The sequence below is a fragment of the Rattus rattus genome, chromosome X (genome assembly GCF_011064425.1).
Source record: "Rattus rattus isolate New Zealand chromosome X, Rrattus_CSIRO_v1, whole genome shotgun sequence".
Lineage (NCBI taxonomy): Eukaryota > Metazoa > Chordata > Mammalia > Rodentia > Muridae > Rattus > Rattus rattus.
In genome coordinates this window covers 82,199,991-82,226,015 of record NC_046172.1, presented here as the reverse complement: position 1 = coordinate 82,226,015, position 26,025 = coordinate 82,199,991, and the positions used below count along the sequence as shown (strand labels likewise).

General features: G+C 38.4%; 1 protein-coding gene across 2 annotated transcripts in view; it reads left to right on the top strand.

Annotated features, from left to right (window-relative positions):
- Window positions 1-5,531: 5,531 nt before the first annotated feature.
- Window positions 5,532-26,025, top strand: part of LOC116888957 (protein diaphanous homolog 2-like) — a 76,632-nt gene continuing 56,138 nt past the window's right edge. The window contains exon 1 of one of the 2 annotated variants that reach the window (XM_032890184.1): window positions 5,532-5,903. In XM_032890184.1, the coding sequence (XP_032746075.1) occupies window positions 5,763-5,903 (141 nt within the window). In that variant the 5' untranslated portion in view covers window positions 5,532-5,762. The remainder of the gene's footprint in view (window positions 5,904-26,025) is intronic. The other variant, XM_032890185.1, reaches the window with a different exon arrangement.

Here is a 26,025-nt window from a genome sequence, read left to right as displayed (position 1 = left end):
TAAAATGTATGTGGTAAAAAATGATTTGTTCCTTTTCAAAGGTTCTTGGAGCAATTTCTAAATTTCCTCTGGGGCTGCTCTAGTTCCAGTCCTCAGGATGTTATCTAGCTTTAGTCAGAGCAGAGGTGCCTCAAAGGGTTTCCTCAGGGGGTAGTATAGAAGCCAAGTGGCGAACTAACCAAACAGGTCAGCTTGATTTTGGTCTGCTGCATATTCTAGGGCTCCGGGAAGAAATTTATTTATTTATTTATTTATTTATTTATTTATTTATTTATTTATTTATTTAAAGGAAGAAATTAATACTAAAAGAAACACCATTTTTCAAATCAGTTTTCAAAGTAATTTCAAGTACCATTTCGGAAACAGCTCCTCAAACACATTTTATAACTTCCCTGTTCAAGATCCTTATCAGTGAATACCATTGTGTCTTACACTGAAATCTGTTTGCATACTAGGAAAAGGCTATGGAAACGTAAACATCTCTTTCAGTATTACTTAACACTCTTGTTTTTATTTTCCTAGTATCTGGCCTTTAAATATCATTGTTTCAATGTTATTTCCAGGCCATTCCATATGTTGTCTTGTCCTTCTTACTTTCTTTGCTTGGCTTTTTCAAGTCTGATTTCTGACTCAACTTCATCAGCATAAGCAATACACTTAGAAAACTTCATTTATTTTAGGCCTAATTTGTCTCATTGTTTGACTTTAGTCTATATACTACCTGACTTAGTGTCTCACTGGGATGAAACAACATAGCCATAAGTAGCCAGGAAAGGACAGGAAATAGTCCAGACATAGGTAGGAAGTCAGGCAGGGCAGGAACCCGGAAGTAGGAATTGACGCAGAAGTCATGAAAGAGTGCTGCTTATTGGCTTGATCCCCCAAGGCTAGCTCAGCTTCCTTTCTTATAGCACTCAGGACGAACAACCCAGTGGTGACAGCTAGACCTTTTCATAGCAATCTTTAATCAAGAAAATTCACCACAGGCTTGGCCATAGGTCATTCTGGTAGGGGCATTTTTCTCACTCGACTTTTTCCCTTCAAAACTGACTGTAGCTTGTATCAAGTTTACATAAAACTAGCTAGCACAATATACTAGGTTTCTCCCCACCCCTCCTCTCTTTCACATTATTTCATGTACCCTAGGCTGATCTTGAACTCACTATGTTGCTAGTGCTTCCCTTGAGCTCTTAATCTTTTTGCTGCTACCTCTGAAGTGCTCTGATTAAAAGTGGGGGCTATGACACTGCATTTAACTCCCTGTTCTCTTGTTTGTTTTTTTCAAGTAGATTTTAAGTGGAGTGATTGCAGAGACTTAGATTTAATAGGTTGTTCCCTTACATGTTTTGTGTACCACAAATAGTACTTTACCTATCAGTAAACTGGACAATGATGTCAAAAGAATCTGAATGTCCAATTGATTTGTTTATGAATTTTTGTAGCACTTTAAGTCAGAAGTCAAAAGAAGCTAACTTGCACATATACAAGAAGACATAGTTATATATAAACTTTAAAGGGAAGAATCCAGCACAAAATGCTGTCTTAAGCATAACTATCGACTGGTTTAATGGCTTCAACCTTTAAGTTTGCAACCATATGAAACGATGTGGCAAAGTTATGAGCACTCAGTGAAGCTGGGAAGAAAGACCTTTTACCATGTGTTTTTAAAAAGTTGACTACTCTTCACTTCAATTTAAAATTCTGATAATAGCATATACTAAAATTCAATGCTAGAGAGAACAAATAACAGGGAGGAGCCTTTACAGAGATGACTTTTGCTGCATTCAAATGCCGGCAAAGCTTTAATTACCAGGGTATTTTTTATTAGGACAGGTATTGGGGTTTTGTGGTTTTTGTTTATTTTTTGTTGGGTTAATGCTCTGATTTCCAAGTTGTTTTGCATTTAAGTGGTGTTATTTAACTATATTTTCTGGGAGTACTGTAGCATGCAGTTTCTCTTTTAAACAAACAAACACTCAGAGGTTCTCTAGGAAGATATATATGATATTACAGCAGAAGGTCTGGCACCTCTTCTCCCCATGTTTAAATCTGTACCACATCTAGTTTGATGTTAGTCTAATAGATGCTAAGCAAATACTTGTTTTTTTTTTAATCATTCATTAACACAAATATTTTGCCTTTTAACCTTGAGTCGTTATTTTTTCTCATTTTCTTCCTGAATTTATGTTTCCTTTAATTTTTCTATGAATGACAGATTGTTTAGATGAAGAAAATGGATGTCTTTAAGGTCAGCCTGAAGAACGATATTTTTCTTTCCTCCAATAGCTGATGTGGGACTTGATGCCACACTCATGAGAAATTAGAGGGAAAGACTGGGGAACCAATGGGTCTAACATATACTTTTTTTTTTTTTCATCTTTAGTAACTTGAGTATTTCTTATTTACATTTCGATTGTTATTCCAATTCCCGGTTTCCGGGCCAACATCCCCCTAACCCCTGCCCTCCCCTTCTACATGGGTGTTCCCCTCCCCATTCTACCCCCATTATCCCCCTCCCCCCAACAATCATGTTCACTGGGGGTTCAGTCTTGGCAGGACCAAGGGCTTCCCCTTCCACTGGAACAAGAATACCCTTGGGAGGGAATAGGGAGGCAAAATTTAGAACAGAGGTTGAAGGAACGCCCATTCAGAGCCTGCCCCACATGTGGCCCATACATATACAGCCACCAAACTAGATAAAACGGATGGAGCAAAGAAGTGCAGGTGGACAGGAGCCGGATGTAGATTTCTCCTGAGAGACACAGCCAGAATACAGCAAATACATAGGTGAATGCCATCATTAAACCACTGAACTGAGAATGGGACCCCCGTTGAAGGAATCAGAGAAAGAACTGGAAGAGCTTGAAGGGGCTCGAGACCCTATATGTACAACAATGCCAAGCCACCAGAGCTTCCAGGGACTAAGCCACTACCCAAAGACTGTACATGGACTAACATATACTTTTAATAGTCTAGTTGATGGGTGTATCCTCCTTTTTTCAACACCAGAGAAAAGACAATTTTTTACTCCACAAGCCCATTTGTGTGTGACTAGAAGGAAAATAAAATTAAAGGAAAGTAAGTGAAGTGAGATCAGCCCTAAGACAGCGTTGGTGAAATGTTAGGTTCAGAGTTAAGGGACAAAATATTCTTGCCTGAGGCTACTGTTTTCTTCCTTGTGAGTTAGTTTCCAAGAGAGACCAATGACCCTGATTCCTGATTCTGAAAAACAAACTGCAAGACTTAAGCCAGGGTCCAAGATGGCCAGAATTGGTATTTACTGTGTTTCATATGTATTATGTATGTATGTATGTATGTATGTATGTATGTATGTATGTATGTATGTATGTATCTGAGACAAGGTCTTACTATGTAACCTTGGCTAGCCTGGAACTTGCTATGCAGACTAGGCTAGACTCAAATTCACAGAGATCTGCCTGCTTCTGCTTGCTCAGTTTGCCAGTATGCACTGCTGCATTGTCTTGCAACAATCCCTCATCTTAGTTTGTTTTTGAAATTATAGGGTTTTTGCAAGATCTATTGGCAGTCCCTTTGCCTGCCTGGAGTGCTTTCTGTGCCTGTTTGTTTTGAAATTGGTCAATACATTTTTGTTAAATATTTTCCCCAATAGCTTGAGTGCTCTATGACAATAAGCTACATTTGTAGTAAATATTACATTGCTGGTACTTAAAGGCTTTCAGCAGACTTCTAACAGCTCAAACCTTCTCTTCTTAGGGAAGGTGCTCTTGAACTTCTGACATATGTACTCCTTGAGTTTCCTGTTCACCTAATTTTGTCCCATGATGCAATTTTTTTATCCTGTTTCTTTCAATAGCCTAAGGGCCAGAAATGAGGTCAGCTTTAGCCTCACAACTCAGCATTTTTTATACCATTTGGCGTAAAGAAATGTTTGCTGAACAGATTACTGAGAAATGTTTAAACTTGGTGGCCCCTTACTTTGACCTATATCCACATTTCTTCTACAGGAAGCATGTGTAAGTGTTGGTAATACCATTCATTATCTTTCTGTAACCCCTATTTTGTCTTTACATTTTTTTTTAGGTAGGATGAACTTTAGATTCAATTTTGTAAGTTTGTAATGAGTCAAATTGAAAATGTACATCTAATTCATAGTTAAGCATGGGCTTCTTGCTTTTGTATTGAAAACATGCTTTCCTGTGCTGCCGTCCTTGGATACTTGGCTACTTTAAGAACATAGACAGCCTGGCTGTAGGATTAAAAGGAAACTCAATGACAAAGACAAACATGGGACTTGAGGTCTTTTGAGATATCTACAATTCTTTTGCTCTATTTTTCAAGTCATGTGCATCATCACGATGGCCAAATTTATCATACTGCATTCATTCTGATAAAAGTTTGTTTCAGCATAATTTCAAGTTTAGTTGGAGAAGGCCAAAAGGCCTCACAGCCCAAAGTTATCTTTGTCATTAGCAGGGTTATAGACATGTTTAGGGACTTTGTGTTTAAGTTACTATTACAAGTGGCTTTGCTGCCACTTGGTCCCTAATTCTGTGATGGTGTGGTGGTTCGTTCAAGCCCTGCCTTTGTAAGGGTCCTTTGGACACCAATGGGAAAATCTACTTTCTGAGGATGAAATAGATACAGTGCCTTGGGTGAAGACTGTATGGTGCTCCCTGGAGCTATGCAAAAACACCAGTTGTCAGGGATTTATCTTTTACAAAAAGTTTCAACACACAACATCTTATGTACTCTTTGTCATAACCTTAAACCTAAACTAGTTTGGGAAATGGAAGATAGTACTAAATTCAATAATAAACTGTAAATAGTTGCTTTGGTTAAAAAGCTAGGGTAGGAGTCCTGTGAATTTAACCACCAGCAGCCCACAAAGAAAGCAATCGTTATATTTCTTGGGCCACATAGCAACAGAGGCACCCATTCTTTCCACTTTGGCCCATACAATTTATCTAGGCTATTAATCAGAACTCCCGTGGTGGTTTTCCTACACTTTGCCAGTTGCCTTGCTAATTAAACCTTCTCACTGAGTGAAGCAAGAGCACATCCCCTGAGGGCCTTCTGCCTAGGGTAGGTGCATTGACCAATACCAGTGAAAGCTGGAACCGGTGGCTCAGCCAGTAAAATGCTCACAAGAATCCTCCTCACTCAGTTTCCCTATCTCTAAAATGGGTTTCTCTCTCTCTCTCTCTCTCTCTCTCTCTCTCTCTCTCTCTCTCTCTCTCTCTCTCCTCCTTTTCCCCCCTCACCCCCCCTGTCAGTCTAGACTAGTTCCGTCCTTTTGGTGCTTGACAACTAGGAAGTGAAATCAGTGCTTAACCACAGTAGAATGTCCTCTGGTAGGCTCCAGTCTTTTCTCCAGGCATGCTCGGTAGCCCGGCCGGTTAGCACTAGGAGTAGGAACGGCTTTCAGCGCCGGCTGGGGCGACCGTCAGCGGGCACTTTGATGAATCACGTGTGTTGAGGCCGTCTTAAAGAGATAGGCACCTACTTTTCCTCCACCCTAAACACTGCCCGAGGGCGGAGAGGCGACCGGCAGTGATTGCAGCTGCTTAGGGGCAGGGCTTGCCCCAGCGCTGAGTGGTGGTGGCACCGGCGTGGTTTGCGTCGGGGTTGCCTGAGCTTGGGGAGACCCGTTGGCCTGGGAGCGGCTCTTGGCGGGCAACCCTTTCCATCCGTGGACGCGGGACATCCTGAGTGCTCCAAGGGGTTTTTGCCCTTGAGGAGACTTGGGCTTTCTAGGCGGCAGGTGACAGGGCCGGGGAAAGATGGAGCAGCCCGGGGCGGCGGCGTCGGGAGCTGGAGGCGGCGGCGGCGGCGGCGAGGAACCCGGCGTGGGCCGGAGCAACAAGCGAGGCACGGGGAACCGGGCCGCCAACGAAGAGGAGACGAAAAACAAACCCAAATTGGTAAGTCTTCCCGCAAGCCCCGCTGGCCTCGGGGACCCGAGAGTCCCGGATCGTCCTGCTCCGGGAACACGCCTGGAACCCGGCCACCCCCTCCTGGCGGCAACCGCGCACTCGCCGCGCAACTCAGGGAACAGAGACGGCGTGGGAGCGGAAGAGCACCCCTTCTCCACTTAACCCGGCCTTCCCTCGGGTCAGCTTGTGGAGGAGAAAGGCCCCACCCCAACTTGGGGACACCCTGCATCGCGTCCTAGAGTACTGGGGTAGGGCTGTTTGTCTAACTTGTGGGCGCGAACCTTCTTTTCGGGATTCCATTTCCCTCCCACCTCTTGTCAGTTGCTGTTTAGTCTCTTAACACTTGGGGTCCCAGGCAGGGGACACTCCCTCCGCTCCCTTTCGAACACATTGGAGCTCATTAGTAGCTACAGAAACCAAGACAAGCACAACATAAGTTCCCAGGTCCTTTAACTTTGCCAGAAATCTAAGGAAGAGGCGCCTGCGTGCGTTCCCCCCCCCCATGTGCTCACCCAAGAAACATTTCTTTGGAAGTCTGGGACTTGGGGGGAGCATGGGAGGAGTTGGAGGCTGGGCGATCTCCCCCCCCCACGACTATCCCAACACAGCGTTTCCACTTGGTTGAGAGTGCTCAAAAGCAGTTATGTTCCCCATACTTGTCTCACAGTCCTGACAGTGTGATCCTGTAGTAGTTCATTTCCTGGCAAGAGGCAAGAAATCGATGGGGCCTGGTATTGGGTTGGGAAATACTGGGGTTTCTTCAACTCATCAGTTAAAAGGGTTCCTCTTTTGGTAAACTTTCTAATTTCAGTGGCAGGAGGAGAAATGAGTTTCCTGCACAGATTCAGCTAACAAACTTTTTTAGCCTCTCCTGAGCCTTTTGAACAGTAGAATCCTACTCCACATCCCAAATACAAGCCAAGCGTTGCTTGTCTAAATTTCAGTTGTAAGTAACAACTTGATTATAATAGAAGAGAGGGTGAGACTGTGACATGCAACTCAAACCATTTCCTGTGGCATCTGGCCATTTGGTCTGGACTTGCACTTCTCTTTTGGCTCCTGTTTACTTTCCTATTACTGACTGTCCATATGGGAAACAGGGCTCAAATATTAGGACATATGAAATCTTCCATTACGTGCGAAAGGACTTGGGCTAGAGTAATATTACTACTTTAAAATCTCATCAATTCCGTACAAAACCTGAGACAAATCTAGAAATCACTTGCCTAATGTGTCCTATTCCCCCAAGTATTTACAAATAAAGAAACTGAGTCACAGCTTTTTTTTTGACGTATCTGCAATATTTATCACAGTTATGTGTGCCTGCACCTTCATGGATTCAAGAAGACAGTTCTGAGTTTATTGCTAGAGTTGAATGTATTTTAAGTTTTTTTTTTCCCTTTTTGAGATAGGGTATTTCTATGAAGTCCTGCCTGTTCTGGAACATGCTATGTAGACCACGATAACCTTGAACTCACAAAGATCCTACGGGAACTTCCTGATTGCATGAGTCACGATGCCCAGCCAAGCAGTCAAAGCTTTGGTGTGACTTTGAAATGTACTAGTTTGTGGTAAAAGAGTGAGCCTACTTCTGCCCCCCCCCTCGGCCCAGTATAAACTGTAATAAAAAGCTTAAACCTAAAAGCTAAGGAATAGTTTCCATAAACAAGTTTATACATCTAGCAAGAACCTCTTAGTTTTCAGTATACTAAAGGAAAAGCATTTTTCTGTATTAGTAATAACATCTACTCTTTGGCTGTTTGCCCTATTTCTTTTATGTTTTACTGGATTTGACAAGGTAACTAGGTGATTATGAGATAGTATCACTTTCAGTTCCAAGCTAACTAACGTCACTGTTCCGTAGTGAATATAGCTTGATACAACGAAGTATTGTAACTCAGAGCATAATACCAACATGAATTTTCTTTTTTTCTACTCAAGTATAACTTGATCTTTATAAGATTTCTAGAAGCCAATGTGTCACAGCTAATAAAAACAGGAATTGAATATGGCTCATTTTAAGGCAATCAGTTTGATCAAACAATAAATTTAAGTAAACTATTTTTCTAAAGAGCTTACCAGGATTCTTAAAGTTTTACCGTATGCTAAGACCTTTTTGCAAGATTTATTTATTTATTTCATGTATGTGAGGACACTGTCACTGTCTTCAGACACACCAGAAGAGGGCATCAGATCCCATTACAGATGGTTGTGAGCTACTATGTGGTTGCTGGGAATTGAACTCAGGACTTCTGGAAGACCAGTCAGTGATATTAATTACTGAGTCGTCTCTCCAGCCCCCTTAGATTGAATTTTAAAACTATTAATGCTATGTATTATGTTTCACTATGATCATTCCAAATTTGGAATGCATATAAAGGAGTTGCTTGTGATTATAAAACAGCCATATGGCAATACAAGTTATTTGTCTGGGTTATTGTATTGTTAGGGGTTAACCATTAAGAGAATCCAGTGTTAGTGATAGAGAGAGAGAGTGTTCAGCTGATAAATTGCTTTCATGCAAATATGAGGAACTGAGTTTGAGGCCCAGAAATCTAGTATAAAGCCTGTCCTGGCTGTACACATTTGTAATCACAGTGATGTAGGTAGGAAGAGACAGGCAGATCCCCGGGGAGATACAGGCTAGACAGCCTTGTCTAAGCAAAGGGGTCCCAGAATCCTTTGAAACAGATTTTAAAAAAATAAAGTCCCTTGTGATGAATGACCCCAAGATTGACTTCTGGCTTCTATAAGTATGCATATTACATGGAAACACACACACACACACACACACACACACACACACACACACACACACACACACACACGGAGTGGGACTAGATAACAGAGCTAGACAAGAGAACAAGAGCAAGGGGGGGCATTGTTAAAGTGGAGCTAATATCTTGATCTTCTATCATAAGACGCTGGATATAGAGCAGCTTAACATTTGATGCTTTTTGATTTTTTTTCTATATAATTTCTGAAGCTGTTGCTTTTTTAAGTCACTGAAATTAAGCTAATAACTATAATAGCACATGAATCTTCTGGTTATTATATAACTGACTATTTGGCCATTTTTTTTACAATTGGATGATTTATGGTTTTATTTTAGGTAAAGAAATTCTGACCCTAATGATTTTATGTACATACCATGTTTACCATGTTTATAACTTCCAAGTTCAGTGAAACGAAGCTGCTCATAGTCAGGCCAGGTATAATGGTGCATACCTGTATCCCCAGCACTCTTCAAATAGGAACATTCCTCATTTGAGGCTAGCCTGGGCTACATGGTGTGATCTTGTCTCAAAAAAAATCTTTCTAGTCTAGTGAAGCAGAGAAGGAGAGTTAATTATATAAGAGTGTTACAAAATGCCCCAGAGAGGGATTTAAGTCAAATTGGGTTTTGACTTTTTGTGTGTGTGTGTGTGTTTTTTTTTTTTTTTTTTTTTGAGACAGATTTTCTCTGTGTAGCTCAGGCTGTCCTGGAAGTCACTCTGTGGACCAGGCTGGCCTCACACTCTAAGATCTTCCTGCCTCGACTCCTGAGTGCTGGAATTTAAGGTGTGTGCTACCAGCTAAAGTAGATTTTTAAATTTATTTTTATTTTTAATTTATTTTTTAATGTATTTATTTTGTTTTGTGTGTATGGTGTTTTACCTATAGGTATGTCTGTGCACTGTGTGCACTGTGTGTATGCCTGGTGCCTATGGAGGTCAAAGGAGAGTTTCCCACTCCTGGGAACTGGAGTTATAGACATTTGTGTGCTACTGTATGCGTGCTGAGAGTCAAACCTGTATTCTCTGAAAGAGTGGCCATGCTCTTACTTGCTGAAGCCTCTGTCCAGCACCAAATAGATTCTTGGATGAGGTAAAGAAAGGCTTATAGTAGAAGACCTGTGCACCAAGGTTTGAATAGTGTTTTGTTTGAAGAGAAGGAGGGAAAGGCATTCTAGATCAAAATGGCAACATATACAAATGTAGGTAGGGTAGAAATACGCTAATAATGAATGTTCAACTAGAGACTAATGACTAAAACAAAAAGCAGCAGGAACAAAATGTTACATTTTTTTAGTGGACCTGGCCATAAAGGGATGGGCTGTGGTCATAGTAGATCTTTGTGTGTTGTGTTGGAATATCCACTTTCCCCCTGAAAGTCAGCATAAGTTGTTGAAGAGATTAAAAAGAGGGAGTTACTTGATTAAATAAGTCTTTCAAAAAAATTAAAAACAATGGAGAATTTCCTGTAAAGGGATGTTGGAATGGAGGAGGAAGGCCAGTCAGGAGGAGCAGACTGACATGGAGTTTGCTACTTAGAGTCCTGGATTCCAGTTGGTGCTCATGTAATCCAGACATCCAAATTTCTTTATCCCTGTCATTTCCATTTCCTCTCCTTCCCAACATGGCTCTCAGTATTCTCACCAAATCAGAAGTATCTTCCTTGTTTGCTTTTAATGAATCCCATAGCTGTCATAGCCCAGCTCCTACCTCAGTGCTCTGTTGCTTCCTTTAAGCCAGTGGTTCTCAACTTTCCTAATGCTGCGATTCTTTAATACAGTTTCCCACATTGTGGTGAACCCCAACTATAAAATTATTTTCATTGCTACTTTGTAAGTATAATTTTGCTACTGTTATGAGTTATAATATGAATATCTGATATGTAGGATAATCTGAGTTTTGACTCCTGTGAAAGGGTTAGTTGAACCCAAAGGGGTTGTATGACCCACAGGTTGAAAACTACTGCTTTAAACCTTCATTGGTTGTTTCACCTTACTGAGGGCTGAACGTCTTCTGAACATTTAGCTGTCATGAATTTCAATGTTATGTACCAATTTGCTTTCCAAAGATTTTGAAGTGTTTCTGGGCATAGCTCCTCTTTATGTTTATTCTTATAAACCAGTCAATGATAAATAGCTAGGGATATTTGTCTCTAAAGGTCAGGTATCTTGGGATTTGCTTTGTTGAAGAGACTTAAAACAAACAAACAAACAAACAAGCAAACAAACAAACAAACATGTAGTTCTTTTCTTTTTGAGATGTGGTTTCATTTATTCCAGGCTGGCCTTGAACTCCTTATTTAGTTCAAGGTGATCTTGAACTTCTTATCCTTCTACCTCTACTTCACATGCTGAGATTATATGCTTGTATGCTGTATCTGGTTTATGTGATGCTGAGGACTGAACCTAGGATTTCGTATGTTATAGGCAAGCACTCTACCAAAAGAGCAACATCCCCAAACCAAAATTGTTATTATTTACGTGCTATATATTTTGTTAGTATGTACATGTACTTAGTATCAGGTGAACTTTCCTGTTTATTCTTCTATATGTCTTTGGGTTTTTTGAGACCCTTGTCTGATTTTAAATTCACTATGTATCTCCTGAGACTGGTCAATACTAGATGCTGTCTCCCTCCACATCCTACACATATGGATTATGGCCTGAGCCTGCATGCCTGGTTCCTCTGTCTGTTCTCTGAGTTAGAATTTCAAACAACCTCTTCAAGGGTCATGAGAAACTCCCCTCCCTTTCTTGTTTGTTTAGATTCTTCTGATGTCAGAGCCAGAACTCCCATGCTGTGAGATGGTACTGACACGAGTGAGCCAAGTAACAGATTGCTGTCATTACATGGAGGCTTCAGATTAATCTCAAGTCAATATGGACTGTAGAGTTAAAAGCTCTGGGTTCCAATGTCCTTTCTGTCTTTTATTTGTTTGTGATCTCTGATGAGCATTAATACAAGAAAATTGAGCACTTTAATTAATTTCTGGAAGGAGATATGGCTTCCTTCCTACATTGCTTGTTTGATTTTTGAGACATGGTCTTATAACCTTGTTGCCCAGGTTATCTTTTAACTCCTAACCTCAGGTGATCCTCCTGTCACAGGTTCTTCAGTAGCTGGAACTAAAAAACATACTGTCAGACAAGATGGCTTAGATAAAATACAGTAAACATTAAGAACACATTTAGGAAATTGTATAAAGTTACAGAAAAAAATATATTACTGTTAGTCTGTACTATTGCCTGAATTAAATGTGATTATAGAATTGGGGCATAGTTCCATGGTAGAGTGCTTGCCTGAATTGATAATGACCTGAGGTCAATCCCCATTTTTAGAAAAAAATGTGTTTGTGGTTGTTGAATTTCATGTCTGTTTTGCAATTTGAAATCCCTAAGATTTTTATTATACAAAATGCTATAATCGGGTGTGTTTTAATTGATTCCTTGTTCTCTTCCCCAATTCCCTTTGTTTTTGAAGCATTACATATTCTGTCAGTCCTTTTACTAATGAGCTTTTTATCTAGAGTGATTGTAGATGTGAGCTTAACTTTTGTTCACTCTATTTTCTACTACTATTTAATTTTAGATTCATTTATTTTATGTGTGTGAATGTTTTTTGCTTGCATGTATGCGTGTGCATCATGTGTGTGTCCGATATGAGTACATGTCAGAAGAGAGCATTAAATCCTTTGCAACTGGAGTTTCTTACGGTTATTTTAAGTCATCATGTGGGTTCTAGGAACTGAGGACCTTGCAAGAACAATAAGTACTTTTAACCACTGAGCCATCTCTCCAGCCCACACTCTAAATTTTTAAAGAACATGTCTACCATTTTCTTTGAATTGATCAATTTCAGGCATTTAAAATTTTTGTTAAAAAAATTTAGTAGGTATGACATTCTGTCTTGTCAGGGAGCTTAGTGATGTTGTACAAATAAGGAAACTGAGTCATTCAGGTGTTATGGGGACTGACTTAGAAAGAAGTTTAAAAGCTATCATCTCTATTGTAGAAGTTATCTATAGCACTGAGTCATTATGCTTCAGGGACTCTTAAAAGTAAAAAGTTATTCAATCTCTCATTTCTTTTGTTCCTTCTGAACAATTTATAATTATAATCCTCTTAGATTTCACTGGAAGTACTAAGAACTTTGCCAGTAACAACATGTCACAGAAGTGAAATCTTACTCATTTCTAACCTGATCTCAAACAGACTATAAAAACCAAGATGCTCTGAAAAGAGTATATAATAATGTATGCTAAATTTATATGAATCAGCATATCTGATGAATATAATACTAGATAGCCGTAGCACCGAAATGGTTATTAGTGAAGGCCCAAATTTCCCTCACTCCAAGTTCCTTCTGCCAGATTTGTGGTATGTATTACATTTTCTTTTTCTGAAGACAGAAAAGGCAAGGATGATGCTTAAGTGACATAAAAGCATTGCTGTAATCTTGCAACCTAACTTGGCCACATACTGGCGATACTCACTTTGTACGACAGCTCACAATTGGTCCACGTAAAGACTGATATATGTTTTCATACGGTTGTTTATTGTGAACTTCGTGAATATAAAGACATGTATTCTCTGTGGTTTGAAACTTCTTACCTGAACATGCTGAATCTGATTTACTATCAAATGATACACTTTGACCATAGTTTTATTAAAGAGAACCTTAAGTGAATCTGGATATTTTCATGTGAGGTGGCCTGGGGAAGAAGATATTAATGCCTTCCTTGCGAAAGAATGTAGAAAAAAAAAAAAAAAGAAAACACAACTTTTAACTCATTGCCATTTGCACCATTTTTTGTTTAGTGAAGATTTTATTCAACTGCTCTGGAAAGAGGGCACTACTACATTACTCCCCAAAATAGATTAGTAAATTAGACACCCATTTCTATCATTCATACTTCACAAAGTGGTGCATTTCATAAGTGAGACACTTCTAATTGATATGGACTCAACACAGAACTAAGAAGAAATTAGTCTCATTCAGAAATGGCCATTGACTCAGTCACTAGTAATTCTGGTGCTTACCTGAGGAATCAGGGTGTTGATTACAGTCCTTTATTTTGAATGAGTATATATAGCTCAAGCTGACCACAAACTTTCTATGTAGTTGAGGGTAACCCTGAATTTCTGATCCTTCTGCCTCTGCCTCTTGAATGGAATTACTGCCATGCTCATTCCTGGGGCATTGGGGATTAAGCCTATGGCTTCATGCATGGTAGGTGAACATTATATCACCTGAGCTACCTCCTCAGCCCACAACTCTTCTTTAAAAAGCTATCCCTTGTATTAGTTGCCTATAGACATGTTTTGATAAGTGTCTGTTCAAAATTTTGAGGAATTTTTCAATGTACCCATAATTAATTGGTCTCTATCAGGAGAAAGGTAAGTTTAATTGAAGTGTTTAAAACATTTCAAAAATACTAAACAGATACTATGCCATGATGAACTACCACTTGATTATTGCCCAGATAGAGCACTTCTACAAAATTTCAGAATTTATCTTCTCTGACTTGGTTTTTCCCTTTCCAAATAGGAGAATACAGAACTTTAGCTGACACTTCAGATAATATGTTAGTTTACATGTACAGACTTCAGTGTGCATTTCTAAAAATTACTGACTTCTTAAAAGCAATTGCTATATTACTGCCACATCTTTAAAAACTAATACATTTCTTGGTATCATCTAATGTTCAACCCATAATCAACTATTCCCAAAATAATTTGATTTTAATCTAATGTGTGTGTAATTAATGTATAGGACACCAAACTCCTCAAAGAAATATACCTTTAAATAATGTCAAAACCATGTTTAAAGTTACTTCACATAAATTTTTTATCTAAGTTAATTTCACATTTGTCTGTTATTCTGTAAAAGTATCTATGAGAGGTATCTGTACAAGTGTGGGTAACCTGTTTGGAATAGATACTCTGTACCATAGAAAATAGACTAAATTTAGATTTCTGACTTCACTTTCTTCATTTTGTAATTCGTGAAGTGAAGTTTATATAGAAAATTTTTCCTGCTAGAGAAATGCTATAGATAGTTGGGCAAATAGGAGAATATTCTTGAATTCTATGGATATAAAATATGCGTAGAACCCTTACATGCACCCACCACCACCACCACCACCACTACCACCATCACCACCACCACCACCACCACCACAACAACAACAACAAAAGTATGCATCCCCAAATACATGCCAATTTGGCACTTCAGATAGCTTTCTTTGATATTTAGCCATACTGATATACTCTAGAAGTGTATCTAGTTGACTGGGTCAGTGAACCTTTGCCAGATACTCTGAATTAGCATCTTTTTACTTAGATATTAGGAGTTATACTTGCAAACCTGGTTCTATTAAGGAGGTTGATGGAGTTGCAGATGGGTGGACTCAATAAACATGAGAAATCAACTTGCCTAGTTTCCCTACAAATTGTTTTAAGAAATATTGTAGCCAGTACTCTTTAGATACCAGTTTAGTGCTGTTATAGTGCTGAAAAGCAATGAGTTTATAATTTTTCTAACTTTGTAGGCCTAAATAAGTTTTGTCTAGTAATCTGGGTTTCCTCGTAACCTTCTTGAATGAACAGTTGCTGATCCAGTCAAGTGGGTGATTTTCCTCTAAACACATAATTGAGTGATAATTGTTGGGGCTCCATAGACAGCTAGCATTTTCTCCTTTTGTTTTGCTTAAGGGAAAGAAAGATATGGATGTGTTGTTTTATGTGCTTTGAAATTAATCACTGGTAAAATCTGAAATGTTTAATAGCATATTAAGCTAGCTTGGGCTATTGAGGAAGGTTCTATATTGCAGATAGCAAGACATTTTGCATTTATATCTTGACCTTTAATAACATGTATTGTATAATAGAGCAATGTCATTATGTGTGTTGGGTCTTACACAAGGGTATAAGACTATGGAGATCACACCATTTGCCAACATATGCAGATAACAAGGCTCTGTCTTTCTGGAGTATTTTTGTACTTCACACAAACTTCTTATATAGGTTAGGTGATGCATTTCATGTTTATCTCTGTAGTACTTTCAGAAAGCAGAGGGGCATGATTGAATGACTCATTTAGAATAGTTTTTTTTATTATATATTAGTTTTAGTTATACAAGTTTTTATGTTTGTATGTGCTCATGAGTGTGTTGGATCCCTGGGGATGGAATATAGGCATTGTAAGCTGCCAGTTGTGGTGCTAAGAACCAAACTTGGGTCTCTTGGAAGACTAGTAAGTTGTCTTAACTGTTGAGCCATCTCTCTAGCCTTTTGAATAGGTATATTTCATTTGTCATTCATTTTGATCATAATGTTACATTTATATGTATGCAATGTAATGCCCTATACCTGACTACGTTTGATTTTGAATTCTAGAATCCCAAATGTGGATGGCCATGTTATTGAGGACCTAGGCTCAAGGTTCAACTAAGGCTCTGCTCTTTCTGTAGTCCTTCCAGTGAATTTCTTGACATTGTTTTTTTCAAGGAGCTTTACATAGTCACGGATCATATGGATAAGACTGTACTTTTCTGAGGTTTGTACTATAACTTGAATGTATTTTCATTTACATCAGCCGTGATACAAGGCGAGAACAAACAGAATGTTAAGATGGGTTTGGCAGAGACATGGCTTCTCATAATATGCTCTGCAGTCTGGTACCTTCCATTATGAAATCAATGTTTTCTAGAAGAGTCAGTGTGTATAAAACACATTTGTGATTGAATATAACCTTCCTTAGGTTGCCCTCACAGATTGTCATTGGTACTACAGTAGCTTACACCCCGCCCCGCTTTGGTGAATAGCTAGTGGTCTTTAAATTGGAGAACAAATTTACTATGCCAAAAAAGGGCCTGGATTTTCTCCATGTTGTGCTTGTGTGGTTCAGATTTTTCATGTATTTGCTTTACTAAAGCAGTGTGTACCTATGTTCTATGCTCTCTAAATTCTTACACTTACAAGATACAGCCTATCCTTGCTCTATGAAACTATTTTCAGATGCTCTTGTGAATTTTTGTGAGATCCAAGCCATCCATTTCTATAAGGCAAGTTGTCCTGAGACTACATCCCACATTTTAAGTAGCCGTGTCTCAAATGAAATGAGGTTTCAGTTATAACTGAATGTAGGGATTGTACATGGCTATAAGTCCAGTTTTCTATACTTGTCCTTCCAGTTTGGTTCTAGCTAATTATGGATCAAGGTATGCTATTGAATTACATGGCTTTTAACTCCTTCCTTTCCTTAACAGAATCAGTTGTCATTTGAATGTTTCGAATGCTGAAGGGATCATATTCCTGGTCATGTTTATTAGTTGTTTTTTGAAGAATATCAATGTAGAAAAATTATCATTAAATATTAAATCAGTTGTTGACTATGTCACATATTTTTGTAATAGTATTTTTCATTCATACTTGTCACCAACCATGTTTCAGGAACTAGTAGAAACTGCACATTTTTTTTAATTTTAACACACTGGTATGAGTTTTTAAGGATCTGTGAGTTAAGTAGGATATATATGGCATTCTAGTATTTAAAAAAAACCTTGTTTTTGGGTATTTGAGGAGATTTCCTAGAAATGAACTAACATGAAAATATATTTGTGGGCACATCATTTATTTATTCTTCTAGCTGTCAGTTTATCCTATACAACAAAGGGATAGAAATAGATGATCTGCATGGGTATCATTCAGCTGCTACTTATTAAGGGTCAATGATTATTTAGAGTTGTAATGAGTCTGCCTTAACACAAATACATGACATCTATATTTCAGTTAGAATAAAAGTGGAAATTATGATAAATCATTTATGGCTGATTATTAAAAACTGAATATCCTAGCTGACTTTATAGTTTTGTCTCTGGAATCTGAGTTATTCTAGTCCAGTGAACACTGTAGCAACACTGTTTCAATCCATGTGTTTTCCTCTAGAGAGTATTTGCTTCGTTCTAGGTCATTCTAATCATTGAGCCATTTTTGTGTTTCAATAACCAAATACTCAGGCTACCTAATGATAATTCAGGGATACTCAATGTCATAAGTCTGATTGCTTTTCTGGGCTTCTAGCATGCATTTGTGAAGAACCATACAAAACAGACTGGGGAAATGATGTGTCAGTTAGGAGCACTGAACTTTGCCAAGGACTGTCCTGACATTCAGTGCCTTCTTATGGCCTCTTTGACCACTTGTACTCATGTGCACATACCATCCCATGCATACAATTAAAAATCAATATTTAAGAATCATATAAAGTGTGGGTTTTATACTGTCTACCCACTGTTCCTATTTCACAGATGATGCAGGTTACCTAGGACTTCTAAGTAAGAGACAAAGAATACTGTCATTGGAAGAGTAGCAATATGTCAGCACAATACTCAGGTTCACCATAATCTTAAGTTCTACAGGGTAGACTTGGCTGATTGGTAGAGGTACTTGGTTGTGCTACAGCAAGGGAACACTGAGCTTGAGGTATTTGTCACGTTAATAGTGACAAGCACACAGCCTGGTCTTTGCTAAGATTAGGAGCTGTTACTCCGTCTGAAAGTCACTTGTTACAAACAAAGCCCTAGGAAATAGCCTGTAAAAATGTAGCAGCACCTTTCAGTCTTGACATACCTAGCAATAATGTACAAGGATGCTCTAGGATTGATGGTGGATTGTCTCCCTCTGAATATTAACACATTTTATCCTGACAGACATTAGTTTGTTGATAACAAGAAAGGCTCAGAGCAGCTAAGTGACTTGCCTGAGAATCTGCAACAGTGAACTTGGCATTTAGGAACAATGTGATTATAAAAATCTGTTTTAACCCACCATTTTGTATACTGCCTAAGTGCCTAAACCTCAGGGTTGCTGTAAATTAACCAGAAGACCTAATAGTCCTGTGGACTGGTAATGTAGACCTATCCTATATTTGCAGCATGCTTATGTATAGTTTAGAAGACAGAGTTCAGGGACTGTTTGTTTCAATGTAACCGAAATATCCCAAGTTAAAATTCTTTGAATTGCTGCCATGAAATAGTGGAAAAAATATGTGCCCATTTACAAAAGCCCCGTGGGCACAGAAGGGAAGTGGCTGTGGATTTTAAGGCTACACAGTCCTTAAAAATAGCAGTTTGGGTAGTTTGACCTTTATTACATAATTTCTGGCTCACCCCAAGGCTTGCTGGGCTCTACTCCTCTCACTGATGGTGACACATCACCTTTCATTCTCCGCATTTGTACGTTTGTGCTTTCTAACAGAATACAACAGATTACACAGCAAGTGCTATTGCATTCTTTGCTCTTCCCTCCCTTCCCCATTCTCTGTTTGTTTGTGAACTTCTGTGTGAGGCAAAACTGCTTTGGAAAACTAATGCTGTCTCCTGTTACACAAGTACATGATATGCATTGTTTCTTGATTAGGGAAGTGCCAAGAACCACCTACCTTGTCCTGCTGTTTCCTGTGTCTGCTTTGCCTAAAGATTGGCTGCTATAAAAGTGTGGCATAGTCAGCCAACTGCAATCTTTTTTAAATTAGTCTGCAGAAAGTGTTGTGACAAACTATTTTCGCATTGCTGTGTGCCTACTACTAGGGACCTCAACTGTGGACTGAAACGGCAAATAATATGAGAGTGCATCATGTAGTTGGGGTTCTATTTGCCTCAGCTTTAAGCATCTTCCCTACCAAGAGAAAAAGAGTGCCTTTAATTTTAAAAACTATAATAGGTAAATTATATCATGAGTGGTTCACTGTATGCCTAGAGCCTGCAGTCAAGCTATTTCACACTTATGATCACTATTAAAAAAATTAATGAGACATAATATTTATGCATTTTTATGGGAGCCCTATGGTAATTTGACACTTACTCACTAATGTTAATGAGGTAAGTTTCCATGTTGGATCTTCTCATAGAACTTTTTACCATACTTGAAAGAGAAGGATAAACATGATTAAAGGGCTAGGAATTAAGCAGATAAAAATTTTTATTAAAGTCCTATTTTTCCATTCTTCAAAATCCATGTATATTAGTTACTTTTCTTTTGCCATGACAGAGGTACCTTACAGAATAAAGTGTTTATTTGGGCTTTTGGTTCTAGGAATGTAAGGTCCTTCCTGGCAGGGAGGCATGGCTACAAGCAGCATGCATGTAGTCTGAAGCATGGATCTGGGCGCTCACATCTTCCAGTGCAAGCAGAAAGCAGGAGAGTCAACTCTAAGTGGCTCACGGTTTTCACTTTCTAAAAGTGATCATCCCCTGTGACTTCCTCAATCAAGGAAACCTCTGGAAACTCCCTAAACAGTGCCACAAATGTTCGAATGCTGGAGATGGATATGCGGGGGTGCGCAGTTTTGACCCACCACACCATGATAGTTGCTGATATTATTTTATTTTCGGCTTCATCAAACCCAAATAACTGTGTTACGGATAAGTATACCCTCTATCTCTATAAGTTTATCCCCTGCCCCACCCCCTTTTAGACCAGCAGTTCTCAGCGTAAGACAGTTTTAATTCCCAAGAAACGGTTAATAATTTCTGGAGACATTTTTAGAGTTTAGAGTTTGGAGACAGTGTTACTAGTATATACCATAGATGATGATTTAGTATCCTACAATTCCTAGGACATGCCCTCTATACAAAGAAGTACTCAACCCAAAATGTCAAGGTTGAGATAGATTGGCTGGGCTGGAAGACCTTGCTCTAGCTCTTCTTTCTTTTTCTCTCGATAGTGTGGAAAACTCCTGTTGGTACTCAGATATTCTCCCTTTCCATTGAATCTCCTGCCCTGTATTGACACAGGAGGTCATCCCTCTTTTCAAGAAGCATCATTTATGTCACTGGCTGTCATAACTTGTATTTTTATCTTCTTCCTTTCTGCTAATAAAAACCTGCAGGACTGCACTATTATCAAATATGATTGTACTTCTTATCACTTAACACACTTCTGACAACTAAGGAAAATGTGTGTTCTCCTAATGTGTTTAAAAGGTAATTTTCATTTCGCTTATTCATTGAGGCATTGCTACTTCTCGATGCTGCTCATATTTAACTCATCATCTATGTTGCTCTTATTTGTTTACTTGAGATGTGGGCTTCCCATGTAGCTTAGGCTTGCCTTGAACTTACAGTCTTCCTGCTTCAGCTTCTTGAATGCTGGTATTACTTGTGTGTGCCACCACACTTGGAGAGCTGTGTGTATACTGTACTTTGTGACACAGACTTCTGATACCTTCTGCCTCTCAACTTGTTAACTTCTGAAGTCCTGGTCTTTCCTCTGGCTTTACAGATTTCTCACTGTTTATCGTCTCTACATACAGTTCAGGCAACAGTATTTGTTTTCAAATACCACAGCATGTAGCTGATGCCAAACTTCTCTACTGACATTACCTTGGTAAGCTGAGGGCTTTCTCCAGGATGTCCTTTGGTTTGCTAAACACATTTTAAAAAGCAAAATACTTTATGGGAGTATTCATTTTAATATTCTTCTTTGCAGGAAAAATGAAAATCAACTATCCTCTCACATGGTAATTATCAAGTTTACCTTTCAGGTTGAGGTTTTTCCTTGCCTCTCTTATCACTAGACTGTATTTTTTTATTATTAGCTACTGACTGACCTTTATGATTTCTGTTCAATTGGATCAAGGTTAACTTTCCTATTTGGCTAATGAAAGTCATTGACTACTTTGTATTCAACTCACCAGAACCAAGGCTACTTTGTATTTGAGGATAATACTAAGCACCTAATTCCTTTTCCGTTTTTACCTTTGTTTAATTGAAGCTATACACTGCATCATCTCACCTATTTACTTTAACCTCTCCTGCTACCCTTTTATTCTTTCCTTGTGAATTCTAAATAGTTTCCATCCATTTCTTTATGTAATCATTAAACTGTTTTTACCTGCTGAAAGATGACATGACTTCCTTCACCTTCAACCTTCAATCTCATTTTTGCAGCAGGCACAGCCACACTAACTTGTGCTTTTTATAAATGTACATTACCATGTATAATCATTTGTGTACATCCTCTCCTAGCTATGCATGAGGTAACATGCTGAGGACATAAGTACAGTTACAAGTGGGTCTTACTCTCTAGAAGCTCATGGGCTATCGAGAGAAGAGGGATAGGTGACTATAAAGTCTAAGTGCACTGATAGGTATGAGCAGAGTGCTGTTTAAAGTGCCACATACTGTGCTTGATAGTCACAGAAAAGCCTCTTTAGATGATATGTTTGCTATGGTTTCTGGAGGCTGAAGAATAGTGGGGTCAGACTTGCTGGGCATTGTTTCTATGTAGGTATGCATGGTGAGCTACTCAGCTGGAAGGATTCTACCTTTGAAATTCTTCTTGTTCAATAATTAATCACATGTAATAAATGTTTTAGAGAAGCCCACCTCAGCAGTAAGATAAGCAAGCATTATTAGATCCAAGATAAACAATTCCCGCCTGCTAGGTACACAGAGTTGGAGAATATGATGTTATAAACATTTGGTACAGGAGACAGGGTGGTAAATACAGTTGCAGGGGTAAAGGTATTTGGGAACACAGATCAATTTCACTTCAAATGGAATAGTAGGGAAGATAGGGATAAAAAGCTTCTTGAAAAGGACAGAGATTGTTTCTAACAAATGGTGATAGAGTGAGGAAAACATTTCTTTTAACAGGAATGGTATGTGTATCATAGTCAGTGTTAGATTATATATAGGAAGGCATTGAAAAATGGATGGCTTACACATAACAGAATTTATTTTATGTAGTTCTGGAGATTTGAAATCCCGGATCAAGATGCCATCATGACTAGTTTCTGGTAAGGGTCATTTTGTGGTTACACATTGTTGCTTTCTTGTGGTGGCCTCACATGACCAAGAGCTCAGTAATCTCTCATCCAATCCAGAATATCTTTGAAAGGCTCCAGATACTTCCTAGTACCATTATATCAGAGGAACACATTTTAATCTGTGAATCTTCAGGAAACACTTTGAATATGCAACAAGGCAAAATTACAAGGCTGCTAAGAATTAGGGCCTGTTTGAGGAAATATGAGGGAGTTCTAGAAGTCCCAGGCATGCGTGTGAGAGTAGCTGATATCAAGATAGGAGGACTGTGGCTCAACCACAGTGACCATCAGATGCTTACTCAAACAGTTTCTGCTCCTTCCTGTAAACTGGGAAGAGTGAGCAAGGGAGTTGGGGGATAGAGCTTACAATGTGATTGGAACTGATTGGTGCTTGTAATTATACCATACTCTAGAGTTTTGGTAATTGGAAATATCATGAAGTCTGAACCCTTGTTAAAACTACGTCGTAATTGCCTTGTTTGCAGTGTAAATATAGAGCATCCATTAATTTTGATACCCTTTGGAATGCTTTAATTTGACAGATTTGAACCTGTGAAATTAAATATGTACTGTAAATAGCATACAAGCACTTTGATGACTTAGTTTTGTAGCAAGTTAATTGGCCCTTTCTCCTACCCCACTCTTCTGTAGCTGTGTTCCTCTCAAGATTGTGTTGTTCTAAGTCAAGCTCTTGTTATTTCTCCCCTACAAACAGATACTGGCTTAAAGGTCACGTAACTTACATTACAGGACTCTTGTTGTCAAACCAAATATGCAATGTCTTGGCTGGATTACAGCCTTAGAATCTTTGAAATATTCCAAGAGAAGCTGTAAGATTTGTGACATGTGTAACTGGGTAAAGATAGCCTCACTAAAGTACTTCCATTTTCATATGTGCACCACCTAGCACAAAGTAAGTTAACTTAGAAACAATCATGGCATAGTAATCTTAGCACTGTCTTGAGCCAAATTCCCCTATTTAAGGCAGTTTACTTCAACAGGTTAGCTTTTTTATTAAGAGACACTGTCAGTTTAGTTTTATTACTACAGCTTTTAAGACAGGGTAGTTGGCAATTCAGTTCTCATATAAATTTGAGATTAGTGCCATGTGAATAGAATTGGTCCAGGATTGTATATAGCTAGGTTATCAAGCAGTGTGTTAATATGTGCTATGAATAGTTCTTATACAAACCTGCCTGTAACACATGAGCTCTACTAATCATAGGTACAGAGGTTATTAATTACATTGTTCTGGTTCTGAACATAAAACTTAATCATGTATGTATCTTTATATGTGTATAAATATAGGGGTTATTTTTTTGATGTATCCATTGTTTCCTTAAAAGTATACTTTTTTTTTTTTTGAAATGGGATGAATGGTTGTTTAGTATTTTAGTTTGGTTGAAAGCAAAGATATATAGACCGATGTTGAATGTTCATAGTATTTTGTATTTTGAGTTTGGATATATTATCCATGATGTATTTTACTGAAAATGAGTGATGATTTTTATTTGAAGCACTTTGTAGCTTTCAGGACAGGCTATCATGTATGTTGTGAAACATTACACGTTTTTTGCCTTACAAAATTATTTTTAAAAAGCACAGGTCTTTGATACAGGAGTTATCTTGTGCTTGACAACTTTCTCATGTGAGATTTGCAGTTCTTGCTACATTTCCTCCGAGTTTTCTAGGCACAAAGAGTATTACTATAAACGAAGAGGACAGAAACTTCCTGAGTTATAAATACATAAAACACATAGCCATATGACGGCCCTTGAAGAGGGTCTTCCCTGCTGTGTTGAGCCAAAAATACTGCCTGCCCTGTTCTTCCCCTCTTCTTACTGATGTTGCCGTGGGGATTAGAAGCCCGATCATGAGTCACTGTAGTTTCTGTTGTGTTTCTTTTTCAGTGACACCCATATGTGGTGCCATGAATAATATGCTTCTCAAGAATGTCTCTAGCAGACTGGACTGCATGACTTCATTACCACAGAATTTAGACTGACAGGCAGGAGCTTTTTCTTTGCTAATAGCTTCTCTTCCCGTTTGACTTCCTAGGATGTATGTATGTGTGTGTATATATATATATATATATATATATATATATATATATATATATATATATGTAGTTCAGTTTCAAAATACTTTTTAGTACAAGTATTTGTTATACAGAAATTGACAATATTGTATAGAGAATAAAAGTGTGAGTCATTATTTGTTAAGGGCCTTATGAATGGCTGGGATTTAGCCACAGGAAAGATTAATAATTTGAGACAAAATATGCTAGGAACTGAGTCACTAAGAACTTCTTCCTGTGTGTGTGTGTGTGTGTGTGTGTGTGTGTGTGTGTGTGTGTGTGACATACATTCAATACTTGCCAAGGGGAAAATACTCACTTAGAATTTCAAAGAAAATACTCAGGCCTTCAGAAAACAATGAATTTTAGTTTGTGCAGTTTCAGAAGTTTCACAAATACTGAATTAAATAAAAGTTTAATGCACAGGTTTGTTTAATTTAAAAAAATTATACCAGCAGGATAAAATAAAGTAGTAAACAAAATACAGTTGATTCTCAGAACACTACCATAATTTCAATGCTCATTACACTGTTGTTCTTAAATATCCAGTACATTGAACAAAGCCATTTTTAAATACTCCTAACTGGTTTCATATATTTCTTGATTATGTGCTTATGAATGAAAAGAACTGTTCAGAGTTGAAACAAGTTTAATACTAATTGTACTTTCTTTGGCTCATAATGGATGAGAACAATGAAAGGACTTTAAATATATTAGAAATATTGTGTTTATTTCTCCTACTGCCCTCACTTTTTTAAAAAATTGAATTCCCCTTCATACAGAATTGTTAGCATTGGTATTTGAACTGTCTTGCTTCAATGCCACCAGGAAAGCTAGCTAAAAAATGTAGATCTAGACAAGAGAGGAACCTAATGAATCAGAATTCTATAGTGTGCGTCTCCATGAATCTTCATTAATTAGGTAATTCTGTATGGTGCAGTAGGACATCCATTAGTGTCACAGACTGTTTGCAAAATGGCAGTCCTGCATGTCATGTCTAGCCCACTGATTTATTTTGTTTGACTTTCAATCTTGATATTTAAGTTTTACAACCCTTATGAATTGGGAGTTCACATACAAACCAAATTTCTAGCTTCTCTTGAGTCATCAAAGTATGTTTACAGCAAATGGACCCATAGTTCCTCATGGGTTGCCATAATCCACTGTGTCTAAATGAGATATGAGAATGGGCCATATGCACTAGGGTATATCCCAGCCCCACCCCACCACCACACCCCATATGTCAGCTCAGGTAAGGTAACTGATATTTTTCTACCACTGACCCACATTACATATACTCAGAATCTTTGTTTTCAAATCTTCAGCTTCAGAATCCAGATACTTTGAAGAGTGAGGAGCAATTACTGACAAGAGTTGAGATAGGTGTTTGGAAGCTAGGAGATTTTTTTTAACAGAATTATTGACT